Raw genomic sequence first — 21,247 nt, forward strand, 5'->3', positions numbered from 1 at the left:
GAGGCACCTGTGGCCACTGGGAGCCCATTATCTGGCATGAGTCTCGTGGGAATTAGCCCAGGTTCCAATGTGGCCTGAGTCCACTCCCTGTGTGACCTTGGGAAAGTCACTTAACCCCTCGGAACCTTGGTACCTGCTGAGGCGGCAGCCTCTCACCATCTGGGGGATGATGTCGTGAGGGGCCTGGAGCTGGGCTCAGCCGTGCCCAGAGCTGCTGCTATTATGATGATCCTTTTTGTTGTTGTTGATCCTCAGTGAACGGTATTTTTTCCATTGATTTTTTTTAGAGAAAGTGGAAGGGGGCGAGGGAGAAAGAGGGAAAGAGAGACACACATTGATGTGAGAGACACACATTGATCAGCTGCCTCCTGAATGGGCCCTGATGGGGCCAGTGATTGAACCTGCAACTGAGGCACATGTCCTTGACGGGGAAGAGAACCCTCCGCCCTTTGCTGTGTGGGCTGACCCCTAACCACTGAGCCACGCCAGCCAGAGCATGATGATCATTTTCACGGCTGCACAATCTTGGGCCAGCTACTGGTCTCCTGAGTTGAAGCTCTGTCCAGGCCAGCTGGAAGCTCAGCTTGTTCCTAAGGACCATTAGGGCTCCACACTGGATAAGGTACATTTCCTTAAGGGCAGCAATAACCCAAGTCCCAAAGTCCCTGCCCAAGGGAGCTCAGCTATGGTCTTCTGGGCAAGGGGGTGGGTGCAGCTGGGGAGTGAGTGTGCATCCTGGCTCTTCAGAGGGCAGAGGGAGCAAGGAGAGGAGAGCAGGAGGGCCAGAGCATTATCACTGACCAGGCCAGTCCCCAGTCCTGCCCCGGGGGTGCTGGGTGCTGGACACCCCTCCCCAGGGGCTATATTAGCTGTGTGAGTCACGGTGGACCGCCTGGGAGGCCTGGGCGGGCGGGCACAGTGTAGGGTTACAGTCCATTTATGGGCGAAGCAGAGGGCAGATATCAGTGTCGATGGCATTTGTTCCCAGCTATTCTTAGGAGCCTCTCAGGAGTGCCACACAGCCCGGCCGACAGCAAGGGACAGAGCAGGCAAGGCTGGGGGCCGGGGGCAGAGGCAGAGGCCTGGGCTGGGGACACAGGGTGTGTGAGGGCCCTCTCACTCCACTCCTCTCTTCTTGTCCACAGAGGCCGCCCCTGTCAGCACCAGCATGTCTTACAGCGTGACCCTGACTGGGCCTGGGCCCTGGGGCTTCCGTCTGCAGGGGGGCAAGGACTTCAACATGCCCCTCACTATCTCCCGGGTGAGTGCAATGCCTGTGGCCTGGTGCCATAGGGGTTTGCATGTCAGACGAGGGTGTGTATGTCCATCTGTCTGTTTCCTCAAGGCTCTTGAAAAGCAGAGCACACCCCATCCCCATTTGGAGGCTGGGATTGGACCCAACTGGTTGTTGCCGGCCACAGGCCCCTGGTCTCGGCCATAGCTGTTTGCCCACCCGAACTGGCTGGCCTGTGAAATGTGAAATGTCATTGGAAGTGGTGGGTGTTTAAAGTTGAGAAGGAAATGTCAAGTTTTCAGGGCTGGTGGCAAGGGAACAGAGTGTAGAGCTTTCTCAGCCCTTCCTCGGCACAGTGGGCTCAGGGTGTCCCCAAGCCTGGAGGATCTCCTTGGAAGTAGGCAACTGTTTTGGGGAGAGAGCACTCCTAGCACTGAGAGGGCAGGTAACAGGAGGGTGGATAGGTAGATGGACCGACTGCCGACATGGGCTGTCAGGGCTCGGAGCTGGATTCGGCCCGTTACTGGACTCCAGCACCTGCTCCGTCCCAGATCCAAGATAATAGTCCCTTCTCCTGCCTTCCTGGGCCTGCCAGGGACCTTACACTGGCTGGCTTCATGCTGCTGGGCATTCCTCCCTCACTTGCCTGAGCCCCAGCCAATTCACCGGGGCTGCTTTACCTGCCAAGCTTATTCCCATGCTTGCCTGGGAAAATGACCATGCCCTGCGGTGTCTGCGACCAGGGAGCAGCACTGTCCGATGGGATGTCACAGAATACCGGAGACTGAGTAACACTACTGACTGCTGGGGACACTGAAACCCAGAGGGCAGAGACGCTAGATCTGCTGAGAGAACTTTGTTTTAACCACTGCCATGGCCTGGAACCCACACCAGGGCCTAGAACACGGTAGGTGCTCAGGCAGCATTTGTCAAGTAAAGGGACTATCTGACAAATCGGGCAGAGCTGGGGCTGAAGGGCCGAGGCCCGGGGGACTGCGAGGTGTGTGAGAGCATAAGCCAGCCCTGCCTGACAGGCCAAGGCTGAGGCAGCCCGGCAGTGCTGCTGTGCACTCGAGGGGCAGGCTGAGGCCCAGGCTGTCACTGGAGGGTGATGGGTGGGCAGGAACATCTTGGTTGCTGCCCGGAGAAGATCGTTTTTTCTCTGGGTAGCGGAGACTTGCCCGGGGGCTGGACGGGGGCAGGGAAGCACTGAGGTGAATATCCAGAAAAGGCCTGAAAGTTGCTTGGCAGAGGTGGCAGGAAGCCAGTACCCACACTGGAGGTGCAGTCCTGGCTGTGGAACCTGATGTGGGCACTTGGAGGGACCCCAAGGAGAAGCCCCACTGGGGTGCTATGGTAACAGCCATAGAGGCTGCATTTCTCTAGATGGGGTGCTGGCCTGGCTCCAGCGCAGAGAGGAGGCTGCAGCCCTCTGTCTTCCTGGAGAGCTGGCCACTCCAACCTGAGCCTGCACCCTCCAGACCCACGGGCCTGGGGATCACAGGCTGCTGTACTAAAAGGGCAGAGACTTGCACACCCTACCTCATTATATGATGACACACGGGCATCTGAGCCCAAATGGAAACTCCCAGGACCCTGCACACTCCCCACCCCCCTGGTTGCAGTTCTATGTGAGGTGGCTGTCCACTCTCACTCTCACAGGTCCACTGGCCACCCACACCCGGTACTGAGCCCAGCTCTGCCCCCGCTCCACAATCCTCAAGGCCTCCCTCTGGTGCTCCCTGTCCCATTCCTGTGGGTGGAAATTATCCTGACACCCAGGATAGCCAATGACCTCACCCAGGACCTATGTGCCACCCGGCCTGGCCAGCCCAGGGCTTAATGGAAGCACAGAGACCTTAAGCTAGATAGCAGGAAGAGTGTCCTCACTGGAGGGAGGGGGTATACTGGGAAGTACTGGAGCCAATGACTAGGGGGATTTTTAAAAATAGAACCTGTAGCTCAGGCAAGGCATCAGGGAATGGGCACATGGCCTCTTTGCTTCCTACAGGGACGCACCCCAATCACTGCAGCCATGGAGCAAGCTGGGCACTGGGGACTCCCCAGGGCTTGAAGTCTCTTGGTGAACTGCTCTGGTGGCCGCTGATAGCCTAGAGTGGGCAGACTGTGGCGTCCCAGGCTCCATGTTGCAGGCCAGGCCTGAGACCCTGAGCCCTGACCCCACAACCAGGGCTGTGGCTTCTCCAGGCCCTGTGATACCAGGAATTTCTCTCCCAAAGGGATGCAGGACCAGAGACCCTACTCCCACTCCAGCCGTGGTTCACTTCTCACAGGGGCAGTAGGTGCCTGGCAACTAGCAGCACATTGCAGAGAGAGGATTCGCAGAGGCAGGGCTGCCCATTCTCAGCAGGGTCTGGCACCACCCCTCCCCTGAGATCACCTGCACTGCAATCCAGAGGAGTGGTCAGCCAGGCAGGGCTTCAGAGCCAGGCAAACAGGCTTGAGTTTGCACAGGAGCTCCCGTGGCAGTCCCTAGCCCCCTAGCCTACCCTTCACCCCTCTGACTAGGGGCCAGTAGAGAAGTATTGGGTGGGGCCTGTCACCTGTCAGAGTCAGGAGCCGGCTGCAGCTCCTCCTATAAAAGGTAGCCGCCAGCCACCTGCAAGCTGAGTGATAACTCTGTCTCCACCCCATCCTGCCCACAGGCCCCACAGCAGCTCCCTTGGGGCAGCAGCCCCTCAAGGCCTCCTTTCCACGGGTCTCAGCCTGAGGACCCACAGAGAGGGTGTTCAGGAGGGAGGCTCAGAGGGTGGAGGGGAAATGCCTTTATTTATCCTGGACAGGTGCGGCGGGGCCTGCAACGTGAGCTGCCCACTCCTCCACCCCCCCAGCCAGTTCTCCAGGACCTGGGGAGCGGGAGGAGCAGCGACAAAGGCCCACCCCACCCCAGGCCTTGCAGCCGCTGCGCGTCAGGGGCCCTCAGCTTTACCGAAGCGGCGTGCGCTTTTGTTAGGCTCTGCTGCTCACAGCTGTGTCACCTCAGAAAAGTCAGCTCACCCGCTCAGCCTCGGTTTTCCCATCTGTAAAATAAAGCTAGTGCCTCTGGGAGAGGCTGTTTAACCTGCACTTGTGAAAGTCCTGGTACCTGCTGCTCCTCAGGGATTGGTTGTGAGGATGGGTGGGGGCTTAGCCCGGGGGGCGGGGGCTGTCTCTGCTTCACTCACCAGCGGGGAAGGCTGGCGGGGGACCAGCCCTGAGGACCAGTTCCTTCAAGTTTTCAGTTCCGGTATTTGTCAGACTCTCCCAGCTAAAACGGGGACCCAGAGGACAGAGAGTCCCCAGGGAGGGGAAAGCCAAGACTATTCTGGGGCAACTGTGTCTGCAATTCCTGGAATTCAGGGGCTGCTGGAGATATTTCTTGGGCAGCACCTCAAAGTGCTGACAGGTCATGCTGTTTATAGCCACTAAGGTCAGCCAGCCTCTGGAGGGCTCCTGTGGGGCTGCCAGGCCGCCACTCCCAACACAGAACGAATGGGAGAGAGAGCTGACAGGCCCACAGCTGGGAACGTGTTCTTAGAGGTCTCCCAGCCAGGCCCTCCCCTGGCAGGCGTCCCTTCCCTGCTGTTCAGAGCTGTCCCTGACCCTGGGATGGCCCTGAAGGAAGTGGGCATGAGGCTGGCTGGGTCCCAGGGACAGAACCTCTAAGGCCCTGGGCGAAGACACAGGACAGGGGCCACTTCCTGGGGTGCCCCCAGGCTCCTAGGATGAAAGGTGTGTGGGACACCAGGATGGAGGAGGCTCCTGAGTAAGGTCCCCTGGGCCCTGCTGGACAGCCCTTCAGCCTGGGAGATGTCTCCCCAGTTCCCTGAGGCTCTGTCCCTCTACAGTCCCCTCTCATCCAGGGTGGTCTACCATTGAAAAGGCCCCTTGGAACCGGCTCCACCTTTACCCAGGAACCATCTTAAGAGGCATGAAGGGACTTTGCCATGTCCCAGTGCTCCCTAGGGCCCACCAGGAGTGATGTTCCCACAGGAGCATTCTACAGGTGACATCCAGGACATGGCCAGAACTGTGGTCCTGGACAAGAGGAGGAGAGACTTGGAAGGCCAGGGAATGGTATGGGTGTGGTCAGTTGGAAAGGAAACCAGTGACCCCTGGCTTTGGGCACAGGAAGGTCATTGTCGTGTGTGCAGTGGTAGGGGCCAGAGCCAGAGTGCTGGGTGTGGGAGGGATGGGAGACAGCAGAGGTGAGACCTGCTGGGCACTTCTCGAAGAAGGGGAGGGGACATAACAGGAGCCGCTGGAGCAGGTACGGCCAGGGAAGGAGAGTCTCTTTTTTTAAGACTTTTCTTAGAGCAGTTTTAGGTTCACAGCAATGTTGAGGGGAAGATACAGAGATTTTCAATATGCTCCCTGCCCCTCTGTATGCGCAGCCTCCCCCACTATCAAATCCCCGTCAGATGGTGCATCTGTTAAACTGATGGACCTACACTCACACATCATTGTCACTCAGAGCCCAGAGCTGACATTAGGGTCGCTTTTTTTTTTTTTTTTTTTTTAAGAGGGGTTTTATTTTATTTTATATTTTTATTTTTTAAAGGAAGAGAGAGGGAGAGAGAGAGAGAGAACCACCAATGATGTGAGAGTCATTGATCAGCTGCCTCTTGCTGGGGACCGAGCCCACAACTGATCAAGCCAGCAACCAGTGCATGTGCCCTGACTGGGAACTGAACCTCAGTCTCCTGGATCCTAGGTCGATGCTCAACCGCTGAGCACACCAGCCAGGCAGGCTCACTCTTGTTGTACATTCTGTGGGTTTGGACAAACGTATAATGACATGTATCCACCATTATAATATCACAGTGTTTCCCCTGCCCTAGCAATGCTCTGTGCAAGGAGAGCCTTTTTGAGCACAGATAAGACTCTGCCTTGCTTATTGGCCAGGGTGGGGTTGGAAGTGGGGCCACAGAGAGACAGAAGTTTCCAGTGAGAGGGTGGGGATGGAGCAAAGCCCCGGGGGAGTCCAGATGGGACTCCAGCAGAGCTTGGCAGGGCAGTAATTTAATCGCACAATGGTAAATGCACTTAGGGCTCCACGGGAAATCCCCTGGGGTGGTCCACCTGGAAGGGTGGGGAGGAGATGCTGGAAGTTACACCATCCACAGCATCCACTAACTGCCCTTGTCCCCCATCACCCACCCGCCTTACTTGGACAAATCTAGAGGGGAAGGCGGTCATCTGGTTTTGAGCACTGGGAGAGATGGCTGGGAACTTCTGTAGGGAGCCCAGCTGCCCTCCCGGCTGCCAGCCGCCTGGGAACTGGGGAAACAGGAACCAATGGCATGAATGCACCTGAGCCCTGGCCTGCATCTTGCTGCCCCAGGACCTGGACAGAACTTCTCGGGATCCCCTCCAGCTGATGCTGAGGCCCCTCTGGGGACAGCATGCTGGCTCATGCACCCTACCCTGCCAGCTCTGGGTCTTGTTTCCCTTGGAGCCAGAACTGTAGCCTCCCAGCCTCAGCCCCTCTGGCATCTCCAAGGGGAAGGAGCTGGGGCAGCACCTGTGCCTCCTCAGTGGGGAGCTTCCTTGAAACTTTCTCAGCACTGTGCCCTCCTTTCACAATATCCTCTTTGATAGTGTGATACTCGCAGCAATCGTGGGAGAAAGGTGTTGTTTCTTTCCACACAGACAGAGCATGGAGGCTGGCACGGCAACCTCAGGTCTGCCTCCAACCAAAGTCCATGCTCTTCCCTTTGCTTCCTCCCTGACAGGCACCTGCAGGTGGCCGGGCCACAGCTGCTCCCTGGCACCTATTATCCCTGTGCCCCTCTGGGGTGCCTTAAGACCATGGCTCAGCCAGGTAAAAGGACTCCTGGTGGCAATGTTGGACCCCAGATACTTTGAGCCCATCCTAGGGAACCTTTGAGATGAGACCTCGGGCTTAGAGCTCTGCCCAGGGCTGGTTTTCCAGCCGACAAGTGGCTGGTGACTAGAGAAGGCTGAGAGTGAAGTGAGAATGAAACAACTACTACAGAGTCCTTCAAATGCCTAAAAGGGGAAAGACTAAAGAAAAAACCTCCAAGGATTTAGCTGCTTTAGGCCTTTCCTTGAATGAGGAAAGCAGACATGGATAGAGTCCGGCAAGAGATCCATGGGTGCGTTATGCTTGGACCGCACCCTTCACACGCAGGGCTTGTGCAGGGCCAACTTCTCCTATAGTGGGGGGAGAGGATATGGTGACCCCTGGGCCCAGTTGCAGATCCCTGCCTCCATCCTGCCGCCTCTAAGGAAAGCTGGACAGAACTAGAAGAGCACCTCCCTGCAAGACGACGGCAGCCCAGGGTTCTTGGATCCTGCTCAGGGTGGCCAAAGGCCAAGCCAGCTGTGCCCTGATGGGCATACACAGGTGCAGGGATAGAGGCACCAGGGCAGGCAGGCAGGCAGGAGCCAGCTCTCTGTTTCCCTCAGAGAAGTCTGGCAACTGACCAGACCTCAGTGAGACTGAACTCTACCCTGGGAGCAAGGATCACCCCAGTGGGTACCTGAGGACAAGGGGGAGCAAGGCAGGGCCAGGCAAGGGGAAGGTAGGAGACACAGCAGGCAAGTGTGGTGTGAGCTAGCCTGTGCCTAGAGGCAGCTCCAAATGCAGGACGTTCCAGATTCCCCAACCCCTAACCCCCTGCCCCCCTGCCGGAGCTGACCTGGCCCAGCTTCTTTTGGATGTTGTCCAGTGTCCTTGACTACACTGACATCCATGATATCTGGACATGACTCTGGTCTTGCCTGGCAGTTATCACTTCTGTGAGCAGCAGGCCTGCCATGCTGTGTGAGGTTTGTGCTGATAGTCCCCACCGCTCACCTGGGAGCTCCCTGCTGCAGGGGACGGCCCCTTCTCTGTAGTTCATTAGAAGCACCTGGGGAGCCCTGATGTGGGGGAGCCCTGGTGTGGGAAACCTTGGTGTGGGGAGCCCTGGTGTGGGGGAGCCCTGGCGTGGGGGCTCTGGTGTGGGAGTCGGCTGGGGGAGCCCTGTGGGCAGCCCCCCAGGAGGGCTGCGGCACCCTCCGCATCCGGAATGGAAGCACACTGGGTCTGCTCCTTCCTCTGAGGTGCTTCGAAACGAAGCTGATTGCTGGATGGAGGGGGATGGCCACGGGCGCAGCTCGTGGATGGAATGTTGCCGTAGAACCCCGGTGGTGGGTATTTGGGTGCTCAGTATAAAATTCTTTCCACTTTGTGTACATCTGACGATGTCTATAATAAAACGCTGGGGAGAGCACAAGCAGGAAGGGAAAGGCAGGTGTAGGGAAAGGATAGGCCCGGAGGCAGCCCACTTGCCCTCAGGAGCCCCTTCTTAGCCTACAAAGTGTTTTGTCTTTCTTAGTTGTTGCTTTTCACCCACTGCTGAACCCCTTAAATCGAAGAAAACAATATTCTCCTGTCGTTAGTAGAGGGTCCCTGCGGCCTTGGAACTGGGGAGAAGGGTGATGCACGTTTTGAGAAGGCTGAGTAGTTAGTCCTCAGACGCCTGGTGGGAGCTGGGGGAGAGGCTGGACTCTGCAAACAGGCGATGTGTGGCTACCTGGCAAACAAGGTTTCTCTCCTGCCCTCATCTGTTTCAGCAGATTCAGGGAGTGGGGAGGCTGCTCTGGGCGACACTCTTATTGTTCTCACTGGTCATCACACTCGGTTCCCAGGCCACCCTGTAGAGCACATCTGGGAACAGGTTGGAGGTTGGTGACAGCAAGGGCTCTGGTTTAGAGGGGAGTTTCCAGGGCCTGGCCAAAGGCCCTCTCAGGCTTGACACCCAAGGCAAGGGACTGTCCCCAGGTCCTCTCTAGGCTCCTTCTAGGATGGTTCTGAGACCTTGGCCAGATCTTATGCCAGTATCAGGAGCTGGCCTTGTCCCTGGGGTACAGCCAGGAAGGTGACTCGATGTGTCCAGAGAAGCCTGGAAGACTGGCTGGCTGGTGGGCAGCTGGGGAGGAAAAGCCAAGGGCTTTCTGCAGAGGCTCCTCTTCCCTATGGGGCTTTGACGGCAGGGCCTGCATGGCCTTCCACACTATGTCGTGTGGGTCAGCTCACAGTCATCCTACCATTGCCCGGCATTCCACACGGCGTCACAGGGTAGAGCAGAGTCAGAGACATTTAGTGAGATATCTTCAGAGATGGGGCTTCATCACATTCCGTGGGATGTCATAGGAGCAGGCCGTCAGGCTACTTTAGGTGATGTCACCAGGAATTCCAGAATTCTGCATTTCATGTGATACCATTGCTGGCGGGGTCTCCACAGCATCCAGGACGCAATTACCAGGAGCCAGGCTTGCAGAACCTGGCATTGAGCATGACATTGGGAGTGGAATCTGAGCCATCATGGCATCCCAAGCTCCTGGGGGTGTGGCCTTCCTGACATAGCATGGGGTGTTCAGAGTGGAGCGTGCCTGGCATTCTGCGTGATCACACTGGGGGAGGGGCCCCAGCCTCTAACATTCTGTGATGTCATTAGGGTGCAGGATTTGGGAACTGGGCCCTACATGTGCACTTCTCCTCCTGGAAGGATGGAACCAACCTCAGAGCATGGTCCAGCCTTGCTCACTTCGGCAGGGTTGACAGCACCCAGCCGGCTGCTGCACCTTTGCCATGGTAGTACTAGGCACTCACACTAGAATGCTTTGTGAGGGGCATTTGTCCCACCTGCTGATCTGGCAGCATCTCTGTGGTGGTGCTGAGTCTTAGTTCCTGCCTATCACCTCCTTCCTGGGGCCTGGAAAGTGCTTCATGAATTTTCAGGGTACAAATGTTACAGTGAGCAAACTGGTGAAACCCACAGCACCCAAAGCTCCACGGCTTAGCCCAGCGAGTTCATGTCCCACTCAAGCAGCATCCGACGCAGTGCTCTTTGGTCGTTCTCCAAGTCGCGACTCCAGGATCCAGGCCCCTCCTGTTAGTGGCTCGGCTGTCCTCCCCTGGGTCCTCGCCTCCAGGCAGCCCACAAGAAGAGAGGTGAAGGATGGCAAGGACGGCTGCTCAGGACAGCCCGGGAGGGGCGTGCGCCGCCTCATCCCACTCCACCAGCCTGAGCTAGCCTTACCGCCACACAGATACAGGGCACTAGGAAAGGTGGTGGCTGTGTGCCAGCAGGAGGGGTGTGGCTCGGTGAGCAGCCAGTGCTCACCACGGTGAGAGACAAAAGGGCAGGCCTCTTCCTTGAGGACTGGCCCATCCTCAGCCCCACCCTCCTTATGCTCATCCCCCCTTCTGCACTCCTCTCAGATCACACCGGGCAGCAAGGCAGCCCAGTCCCAGCTCAGCCAGGGTGACCTCGTGGTAGCCATTGACGGCGTCAACACAGACACCATGACCCACCTGGAGGCCCAGAACAAGATCAAGTCGGCCAGCTACAACCTGAGCCTCACACTGCAGAAGTAGGTGGCAGCTCCAGAGCAGGGGGGAAGCAGGGTGTGGCATCAGGTGCCTGCTATTCAGTGGCAGATGTGTGGGCTCAGCCCTGTGCTACCAGGCCTCGCAGGGCAATGAGGACAGCCCTGGACCAGAGAAAGGATCAGGCCCTAGTCACTGTCAAGCACCGGCCACATCTGTGCTCCCCTAGACAGACCAGACTGGGAGGGTGGGTCTGGGGCTGCCTGTGTGTGGGCCGTCAGGCCCAGAAGCCAGGCTCTTCCCTGCTTTCTCTCTGCCCAGGCAGCCTCCCATTTCCTTGCAGAGGCCAGTGGCTGCAAAGTGCCCAAGGGTCATGACTTCTCCATCCTGGTTAGACCCAGTGATTCCCTGGAGACACCCAGCCTACTTGGTGGGTGTGGGCCTCGGGCTCTCTGACAGGCTCCCCAGCACTGCGTTGCTCTCCCCTGGCCAGTCTTGCCCAGTCGGGAGCTCCTGGCCCCAGACATGACTTTCTTCACTTGGCCTCATTTCTGGTTTCTCCAGGTCGAAGCGACCCATTCCCATCTCCACGGCAGCACCCCCGATCCAGTCTCCACTGCCAGTGATCCCCCACCAGAAGGTAGGTGCTGACTGTGGGAGCAGACTCCACTCTCAGACTCAGTCCTGGGTGCAGCCCCATGGCGAGGGGTCAGCCCTGGCCCACCGCTGCCTGCTGTCACTGACCCTGGGAAGTAGGCAGGCCTTGGGGAGAGGTGTTCTGAGTGAGGAGTGTCCGCCGGGTGCCACCTGCCAGAATCTCATGGCTGGACTGACACGATAGCCGCTTAGGCAGCAGTGTCCTCAGAAGGGGGAGCATCCTCTCAGCTGAGTGGGACAGTGTCCAGAAGGTTCTGACCCTCATCTTCCTGCAGCACAGAGGGGAGGGGACAGTGGCATGAGAGCTGGAGGTCCTAGCTTCAGACGGTCACCCCAGGAGATGCTCCTAGGCATAGAGGGGCCTGCTGGCCCTTGGGGTTTCTCCTAGGCTTTCGTCCTCGGATTTCATTCTTCCTCCCAGCTGCATACCCATAGCCCAATCAGAAATGTTGGTGGGGACCAAGGCAGGCACAGGAGAGAAGGTAGAGCCCTGGCACAGACTTCGCCGCATGCCCCAGGCTCCCTCCCAGCTTCCTCTAAGCAGCTCAACCCTGTGAGTCCAAGGCATGGGAGGCCCACCCCACCACTCCTGCAAGGGCCTGCTCCCCACCCCTCCCTGCACAACCTTGTACTGACCCCCGTCTCCTCGGTGAGGCAGAGTGGGCACGGGTCAGGGAGGCGGGAGAGCAGGGGCTGATGAAGCTGGAGTGGGTGACAGGCTGGGGAGCCAGGCAGAAGGCTACTCAGGGGGAGTTGCAGAGGTGAACCAAAGGAACCAAATGTCAGCCCACTACTTCCTCAGTTGCCCCTCCTGCACCTCCACTCTGCCTATCCACTACCAGCTGGGGTCCCCCTCATTGGCCATGGGGGCATTTTTGCGGGGTCAGTAGAACAGGAGGCTGGGCTGCACCCACCAGGGGCCCTTACTCAGGGGAAGGGGAAGCAGATGTGGAGTAGAGTTGGGTCCCCCCGGTCCCTGATGCCCACAGGGCCTCGTTCCAGCCCTTTCCTCTAGCCCTGTAGGCAGGCTGGCTTGGCTTGGCTCTCTGGGAGGCTTTGCCTTTTGTCCAGGTGGGTGCCAGCCCTGGAACCAGGAGCTTTGTGCCTCCCCTGCTCTTCGGGACGCACCCTTCTCTTCCGGGGCCCTGCCTGGCCCTCTTGAGCGCAGTGCAGCAGGCGCAGGCTGTGGGCCTTCACACTAACACCTCTGTTTCAGGTCCACACAGAAGCACCGGGATGCGTGTGGCCTCTAACTGCTCTCTCCTCTCTCCCCTGCATGGCGGCTACCCTGTGCCAGGACCCTGCTCTGGACACGAACAGCAGCCTGGTGGCGCCCAGCCCCAACCCCGAGGCGAGGGCCGGCCCGGGCACCCCAGAGGTCAGGCAGACCTTTAGCTCCTCCTTCTCCCAGACCTCCGCCTTCTCCTCCCACGTGGAGGCCTCTGACCCCGGCCCTCCACAGGGCAGCCCAGGGGCCAAGACCAACCCGGAGGGAGCCCTGGACTCACTCAGCCCGAAAGTGCCACTGGGCTCGAGCCAGCCAAGGCAGTATAACAACCCCATTGGCCTGTACTCGGCAGAGACCCTGAGGGAGATGGCTCAGATGTATCAGATGAGCCTCCGAGGGAAGGCCTCAGGTGCTGGACTCCCAGGAGGGTAGGTAATGGGCGCACAGCTCCCCGCTGGTGGTCTGGGGCCACCTGGGTCCTCGGTGCTCAGTAGAGGCCTGGCCAACCCCAACCCCAGGAAGCAGGGCGGGCTGAGAGCCATGAAGCAACTCTCCTGCTGACATTTGCCATGAGCCAGGTGATGGCATCGCTGCCCCGCACAGCTACCCTGGGATGGTGTGTCAGATTTCGCAGAGGGGAAAACTGAGGCTTGGAGAAGTTAAGTTGAGGTCCAGCTGTCCAGCTATTAAGTGGCTGAGTTGGGCCTGAATGCGAGAGACTTTGATTCTCAAAACTGTCACACCAGGCCACTCCCAGGACAGGACAAAGCCTGCTGCCTCTAAGAGCTCTGGGGCAAGGGGACAGGCTTGTCCTCGCCCTCTGGAAGCCCTGAGGCAGGAGCAGGAAGAACTGGAGGGGCGGAAAGCCCATTCTCTAAGCCTAGATTGGTCTGGGAAGGTTGCCTGGAGGGCGAAGCACCTCAGCTGGGCTCAGGGACTGGCAACGGAGTGAAGGGAGTGGCTTGCAGGACATACCCTGCTGGGGTGGGGCAGCAAGGAGCAGGACCCCAGGGAGAAAGGGGCTGTGCAGAACAGCGGCCCGCCCTGCCTGCTGAGGTCCAGCGGGTGGGGCTCTGCGAACACGAGTGAAAACACCTATAGCCAGTAGGTCACGGAGGGGCTGAGGGGCAGGAGGCCCAAGCAGAGCCGCATTCGTGTTTCTAAGTCCTTTCTGCTTGCTACCTCATTTAGCTCCTCCCACAGTCCATGGAATTGGCCTGACTATCTCTAGTGACTGTGTGCTAGAGGCAGAGCAGTCTGCGCGAGGCAGTGTGCCCAGCGGTTAGGAGGACATAGACGTGAAGCTGTCTGTCTCAGGGTCACTGGGAGGACTGGAGGAGGCAGCACGTGCACAGTGGGGAGCTCTGTTCTGCACACTCAGTGTGCGCTGCCTGTCGTCACTGCCTGGGGGCACGCAGCTGGCACACCAGTGAGCCAGAATTGCAGCCCAGGTCAGTCTGACCCAAGCCCATGCCCTTCTTTTGCCTGGGCCCCAGAAGGTAACAGTCCCACCAGTTCACTGATTCCCTGGAAACCCCACCTCCCCTAGGTCCTAGCTCTTTCTCAGATCCTGAGTGAAGCTGGCCTCGGTTACCCCATAGTCTCAGCTCCCTGGCTTCTTTTCTGGGCTACAGTGACACAGTCATATACCCCTGGCTCTTTCCAGCGAGGAGAAAACTCAGGGAGTAGCAGAGTAGAAATGGCCTCCTTCTCTGCTTTGGTTGGGCTGGTAACTCTTCTTGGTCCCCTAGGACCTCCTATGAGGCCCACCTGCAGTGAGGATATTCTCTCCCCTTGCTGAGCTCTCCATCTGGTCTGGGCACCTTCTAACCTGTGCTTTAACTAACACATCTCTCTCAGCAACTTCAGAGGTGGACATCATTCCCTCCATTATATAGCTGGGAAAATAGAAGCCCAGAGAGAGTGAGTAATTTGCCCAAGGTCACAGATAGGACTGGCACCCGGGTCTGCCTGACTTCTCCCTGCTTGGAGACAGGGACCCACCGACCTGCCGCTGGAAGTCAAGGGCCAGCCTCGCCCCTACTTCTCATGTCTCCCAAGGTGCCCTCCTATTGGCACAGGGACTTTGCAGAACCTGACAGGTGTTACAGTATAACTCAACACTCAGAGCAATGGAGTCCAGCGCTTTCCTCCAAGGAAGATGGGCTAAGGGAGGGAGCACTCCACCCAAAGGAAGGCTGGCCTGCTGTCTCTGGGCAGTGCCACAGGAAGGGTGAGGCCTCTGAGCTGGGGCAGCCTGAGCAGCGCTGCTGGGCGGAGGCTCGGCCTTCACTAAGTGTCTAACTGCTTGAAATCCATCCACTGGACAAGTAATCCAGGCCGAGGGCTCTCCCCTCAGTGTTCCGTTTAGTCTGCACAACCCGTCTGTGCAGTAGGTACCGCCATCTCGATTTCATGAATGAGGAGAGGCTGAGACAGGTAGGTACCTTGCCCAGAGTCACAGCTCAAGGAAGAGGCAGGGTCAGGATTTGAACTCTGTCCAGTCTGACTTTAAAAGGAAGCTCCTTTCCCTGCTCTCTGAGCAGCTTGCAGTGTTTCCTTGGCAGCTTCTACCCTGGGAGGCATGGAGAAGGACAAGTGGGGTGCGGGACAGTGGGCCTGAGCACCCCTTCTCCTTGTTCTCTCTGAGGCTGGGACTGAAGGGCAGTGTCCGCCAGGCCACCCTGGGCAGGTCTTATAGCTTTGGGTCTTCCTCTCCAAGACCCCAGTGCTGCCTCCTCTCAGCTATGTCTGCTGCGGCATTCCAGCCTCCCCACAGCAGGTGGGAGCTAACAGGGGACAGGAATCAATGCCAAAGAAGGAGCTGGCTGCCCAGGCAGAGCAGAGGCAGCCCCAGAGGTCAACACTACCCTTTGCAGGGGGCACGGCTGGTCAAGGCAAGAGCTGACCCTGCAGCTGTCAGCACTGGCCAAAAATGGAGAAGGAATGGGAGATCTGTGCTGGCCCTTTCTGAATATAGCTCCACTGGCAGCTATTTTGAGACTGGGAAGACAGAGGAAATTTTATCAGCTCTGAGACAGGGGCCTGGGGCTGAGCAGGGCCACTGTGAGGCTTCCTGGGGCTCAGGGGCCCCTGGCTTTGGCCTGGATCCCCAGGGCCTTGGCCAAAGGATGAGAAGGGCCAGGCCCCCCCAGTCAGAGCCCACAGTGGTCAGACCTGAGAAGCTGCCAGAGGTTGGGGCAAGGACAGTTCCATACCGCCTCCCCGCTCAGGCTATAGACACTGCCAGGATCTGCTGGGGCAAGGAATTTGTGCTTAAAGAGATGTAATGCAGGCAATGCCTCCCCCAAGGAGAGGGTGCTGTTCCAGAGGCTCACTCAGAGGAGAGTGCTGGTGGGGGCCCTCTTGTATCCAAGATGGGCTTCGCTGGCTGGGTGCTTCCCTTCAGTAAGCCTTGGACCCCCACTTCTGAGCCTCCTTACCCCTCTGTCTGCCTTGTCGCCCTCGTCCAGCCGAGCTGCACTGGGGACTGACAGACTCCCTGCCCCTGTGCCCCGGGAGGAGTGGCCACAGCTGCCTGCCCCTGCTCTGAGAGGGAGGGCAGGTCCCCTGGGCTATGAGTAACCCCACCTCACATATGCCCCAGCACCACTGCAACTCCTGCTCAGGGCGCAGGACTCCCAGAGCCCCCTGTTAAACCAGGGTATAAGTCCAGAGCTGCTGTCAGGCCAGGCGGTACCTGGGCCGTTGGCAGCAGCAGCTGACCTGCTTCTCTCCCAGTCTGCAGCCACGTGCATGAGTGCCCTTAAAGTTGGACCAGAACACCCTTCTTCCTAGCAAAGCTTTGGGTACCTGGGACCTACTGAGGGAAACGCTGCTGTAGGCATCTCTGACCCAACCGAGCTCTTCCCTCCTCTGCACTGTCCTCACCCAGGGCCAGTCTGGGCCGGCCCTGCCTCCACAGTGGCTCCTGGCAGGAGCCTCACTCTGATAGCCCTGTCTTCTCTGCTCTCTCTCTCCTCCCCAGGTGATAGCCAACTCTCCAGCCAAGTTAGTATCGGAGGACAGCATGTGTGTGCTCTTGCGTGCATATCCCAGCATGCGTCCGTGCCTGGCGCTCTGACAGCGTGTGCCGGGGTCAGCATGTGTACGCGTGTGTGCATGCGTGAGAGGGGTGCATCTGTCCCTGTGAGCCTGCACGTGTGGGGAGCTGCGCGTATGGAGTGCAGGCGTTGGGGAAGGGTGCGAGGGCTCCGTCTGGTACCCCGGCCGTTCCTTTGTTCTCAATCTCCAGTTGCCTAAGGCCCCAGGCTGCTCTGGGAGGCGGTGGGTGGAGTGCCGCACTGACGCTGGGTTCTTTGTGAGCCTGAAGACATCTTTGTCCTGGTGGACCCCACAGAAGGGCTGCCCCTGACCTTGTCTTTGCCTGGGGAGCACAACTGCCTGAGGGAAAGCCCTGATGGGTAGAGACTGGTGGGCCACACAGCAAGTACGACATGCGGGGCGAGCCAGCCCTGCTCTGAGGAAGAAGCCTGTGCCCTGAAGCATCCAGAGGAGCAGAGACCCTGGCCACTGAGGGGTGGCGGCAGGAGGAGTCCCTCCGCAGAGGAACAGAGCTCACACTCTCCACAGTTGCCCCGTGGGGCTGTTTTTCGCCTTTTTGGCCGTCCTGGACTCCGCTTGGGCTGCCGCTGCCTGATCCCCGAGACCCAGCTCCTGTGCCCTGCTCCCAACTCCCACTCCCCAGCCCGGTTTTGTCTCTGCTTCCCCGCTGGTGTGGTGAGAGAGCTTCCGACGCCTGGCGCCCCCTGCTGACCCTGGGCTGTAGCTCAGGCTGAGCCGGGGGACCTCCAGGGATCTGGAAAAGCCCAGATGGGCAAGAAAATCCTTCTGCAGAGGGTTTTGGGGAGGGTGCCAAGGTTTTTCCCGACCACACCCACCCACAGTCTGCATACTTGGGCCAACTTTCTGGGATCAGACTTTGGAGGTCTCTCTGGACAGCCTCCACCGCCAGCCCTTACCTGGGCCTCCCATGTAACACCACCTGTTGCCTTTTTCTCCCTCCACCTCCCTCCCACCCCCCTCTGCTCCCCCTGCTTCCCCCCAGTGCTGACTACCAGGAGCGCTTCAACCCCAACGCCCTGAAGGACTCAGCCCTGTCCACCCACAAGCCCATCGAGGTGAAGGGGCTGGGCGGCAAGGCCACCATCATCCACGCGCAGTACAACACGCCCATCAGCATGTACTCCCAGGACGCCATCATGGATGCCATTGCTGGGCAGGCCCAGGCCCAGGGCAGTGACTTCAGTGGGTAAGCGCCGCCCCTCCTCCGCAGTTGCCACGCTCACCACCTCAGCCACTGGCTGGGCCGCGCCCGCCCCACCAAGGTGGAGGGCCCAGGTTGCTGGGCACCATCAGAGACTTTAGGCTTCAGGACCAGCTTTCCTCCCTGCCTTGGGACTCCCAGGGCACAGCCCCTGGAGGGGAGGCAGCCTCGGCCCAGGCAGCCCAGAGCAGTGCTCTCTCTCCAGAATTAATCTCCGGGTCAGCTTTGGGAGAAGGGTGGAGAAGTGCAGAATGTATGGTTCCTCCAGGTGCTTGTCACAGCCTCTGCATTTCCCTGGCCCCGGCCCGGGGGACTGGTTTAGAAAGAGACTTTCGGAATCTTGTTAACCAGAGCTGCATTCTTACTCTGGATACCCCAGGCTTCTCGTAACGGAGCCTTTCTCTGGAGGGAAGTTGCTGCGTTCTTCCAAAGATGAGAGCGGTTCAACTATGTGGCTGGGCTTCTTGCGTAGGAAGGGCCTCTGGGCAAACCATCCAGGTGCTGTGGCAGCCTCCCCGCTGCGGAGCTGGGGGGCACCAGGACTGGGCACCTGCCTCCTCCTATGTGCCCCGGGGCAGCCTGGCCTCAGGGCAGTGGGACTGAGGAATCCTGGGCTCCTGGAATTTGCCTGTTATCAATGGTTGAGGAACTTGAAGGCTAAATAGGGAAAGAGTTGGTTGAAAATCATTTGTAGATGAAGCTGCTAATAGTGAAAACATTAATGGGGGTCCCTTACTGTTTGCCTTTCTCTCAGTCTCCCTTAGTTTCCCTTTCTCTGTATCTCTCTGTCTTTCTCTGTGTGTGCCTCTGTCTCTTTCACTTTTTATTCTCTGTCTCTGTCTTTCTCTTGTCTCACTCTTCCTTTCGCGTGTCTCCCACACCGCGCACGCGCACGCTATCTCTGACTGTTTTCTACCTGGGAGTAGCATTAGCATTGACTTTCAGAACTGACTGATTATCTCTTTGGCCAACATCTTATCCCTAAGTCAGTATCCCTAGCAACTCAAGGCAAAAAAATCTTAAAGTGATGTCGTACTTTTTTCTGAAACTAAGAAAAACAGGTGTGTAAGAGGAATAAAGGGGTCAAAAGTCCCAGGAAACTCCAATAGTGTTTGACCCTCCCAGAACCCAGCCATAAAGTCAGTGCAGGTTAAAAGGGGAAGGCTCCAGAAGCCAAAGGAAGATCGCATGGACTCCTGGTCCCAAGGGAGCCTGGCCTCTTCGGCAGGCAGTGCTGCCTTTGGGCCACCAGGGGAGGGAGGCTGCTTGCCCTGGAGCTGTGGGGCTCAACTGGCCAGGCTCAGGCAGAACTCTAGGCAGTGCTGATTTAATTCCATTGTTCGAAGCAGAAACTGTGACGATGCAAGTTTAAAAACAGCCATTATCTCATGTGTACCCAGAAAAACAAAACTGCCCAGCTAAGCTGAAGAGATAACAGGGATTTCCTGTTAACGTTTGTTTTCCACAAAAGGTGGCAGGTGTGTCCTTGAGGTGCTCCTAAAGGTGGTCACATCACTAAAGGGAAGTTCAGTGAAGATGAAGGAAGAAGGCCCTTCAGAAGGACGACCTTCTGCACCACGGGGAAAGAATGCTGTGATTGCTTTACCACTAGGGCACCCGTGATTTTCTTTTTTAACCTGATGTACCTAGTCTTCTGGAAGGAATAATCTTCTGGATCTTATCTAGTCTTCTGGAAGGACCTTCCCATCTCCCTCTCACCGGCCCTCCCTTCCCCTTCCCTGTGTGCCTGGGAAGCAACATGCTCTCCCCGTCCTTCTAACAGCCCTGCCGGGCTGGTGCTGCCGTGGTGACGGGAAGAGCTGCCCCTCTGCTGGAAGCCGCTCTGTTTCTGCTGTTATTTCTGAGACTCCTTCCTCACTGACAGTTTTCTTTTTGTCTCTCTTTCTTCCTCCTCTATCCACCCCACTCCCATAACTCTTTTCTGATCCTAACCCTGCTCCCTCGTGTGTGCGCCGCCCCTCTGCCATCCCTTGATGGACACACGCTCACTGCTGGGCTTCCCTCTGCTTGGCAGGGTGTCGCCACTGGCGTAAGTAAGACCCCACAGTGTCTGTTCCATTGTCTGTCTGGTTGTGGGATAGTGTGTGGGTTCAGAGGGGCGTGTCTGAGGACAGTGCCTCAGTCTGTGTTCTTCCCCATACCCACCTCACAGCCACAGGACACGCCCTGCACCCTGTACAGGCTTGTCTTTGGGGATTTGCTTCAAAGAATGTCACTATGGACACAGATGAGAGTAAAAACATTCATGCTGGCCCCCAAGGCTGAGGGTCTCTGCGTTCTCTTTGCCATACTTTGTGGGGTTCACCCAACCTTTCCTGTCTGCACTGAGACATCGTAGACCTGAACTCAGCATCCACACTGGGCCATTCATTACTCAGGGCAAAGGGTGATAAGGGGGCCACTTAGAGGCCACTCCCCAGAATCCTCATGGAACATGGACCTAAAGGAGCCAGCGCTTGCCAAGACCACTCAAGGGAGACAAAAGAGTCATATTTAAGGGCAGTGTAATGGGGTAAATACCCCAGGTGACCTTGATTTGCGGTGATTATAGAGTGTTTTAGTGGCAAGAAGATCATGCTGGGAGGAGCTCCAGAGAACAGCCTCCGACCCAGGGTCCCCAGGATGGGGGCCTGTTCCACTCTCTCTGTGTATATATTCTCCCTGAGCCTCAGAGTTGTAAAAAGGCTCAGCAGTTCCTTCACTGGACTCCCAATCTCTGTTGCAGCAGCACCAGTCTCTGGTCTTTGCAGTGTGGTAGGAAATGAGCCAACAATGTCAAATCCAGGGGATTTGTGCCTGGCAGCCTCTGGCACCCTAGGAGCCCTGGAAGGACAGGGTAGCACCTGAAGGGCAAGCTCCAGGCAAATGGCAGCAGACACTTCTGTCTGCTTTCTGGACCACAGAGCTCAATGTAGGCAGGCTTAAGACAGGGCCTGGGCTTGGGGCTGTACCTTCCCTGGCCCGCGGCCAGTCCACACTTCCTCTGAGCAGAACAAGGCATCCTGATTGTGCCTTCCTATTGCCCATCTCACCCAAAGACGGTAGGCCCAGCCTCTGCTTTGAGAAGCCTTGGGGCACCTCCCTCTGCTGGAAATGGCATTCTCAGCAAGATCCCACCCACTTCTCTGTTCCTGGACAGCCCCAGGCTCCCCCCTGCCTGGACCCCTGAGAATTCACAGGTCTTCCCCAGGGGATCTCAACTACAGGCTGTTACCTGTAGCTTCTGGGCCAGGGCACAGCCTTTGGGGAAGTAGGGGCAGCTCCACCCAGTCTTAGTCACCTTTTGTCACCTGTCTTTGCCTTTGCTGTAGCCCAGCCTGAGCCAGCTATAGGGCACCGATCCTGAGATACTTCTCCTGGGAGACTAGGCCTGTGTTGGATAGCTCCTTGCAGAGAGGGTAGAAGACATGGGTACTGGGGAAGCCCCTCCCAGCCAGCTGGCCCTTGGGGGTGCAGGTAGAGGCAGCCATAGAGGCA

The 21,247-nt window shown here is 58.0% G+C and overlaps 1 protein-coding gene across 8 annotated transcripts in view; it reads left to right on the forward strand.

Annotated features, from left to right (window-relative positions):
* Positions 1 to 1,087: 1,087 nt before the first annotated feature.
* The window catches only part of LDB3 (LIM domain binding 3), a 60,155-nt gene continuing 39,995 nt past the window's right edge, over positions 1,088 to 21,247 (forward strand). For 5 of the 8 annotated variants that reach the window (XM_087824246.1, XM_016214748.2, XM_087824248.1 and 2 more), the window contains exons 1-4: positions 1,088 to 1,261; positions 10,470 to 10,621; positions 11,142 to 11,217; positions 12,532 to 12,890. In XM_087824246.1, coding sequence (XP_087680372.1) covers positions 1,169 to 1,261; positions 10,470 to 10,621; positions 11,142 to 11,217; positions 12,532 to 12,890 — 680 coding nt within the window. In that variant the 5' untranslated portion in view covers positions 1,088 to 1,168. Of the gene's footprint in view, positions 1,262 to 10,469; positions 10,622 to 11,141; positions 11,218 to 12,531; positions 12,891 to 16,450; positions 16,474 to 17,530; positions 17,735 to 21,247 lie in introns of all 8 variants that reach the window. The other 3 variants (XM_087824247.1, XM_016214749.2, XM_087824249.1) reach the window with 2 other exon arrangements.

This window comes from Miniopterus natalensis, chromosome 14 (assembly GCF_054644295.1).
Source record: "Miniopterus natalensis isolate mMinNat1 chromosome 14, mMinNat1.hap1, whole genome shotgun sequence".
NCBI classification, from domain to species: domain Eukaryota; kingdom Metazoa; phylum Chordata; class Mammalia; order Chiroptera; family Miniopteridae; genus Miniopterus; species Miniopterus natalensis.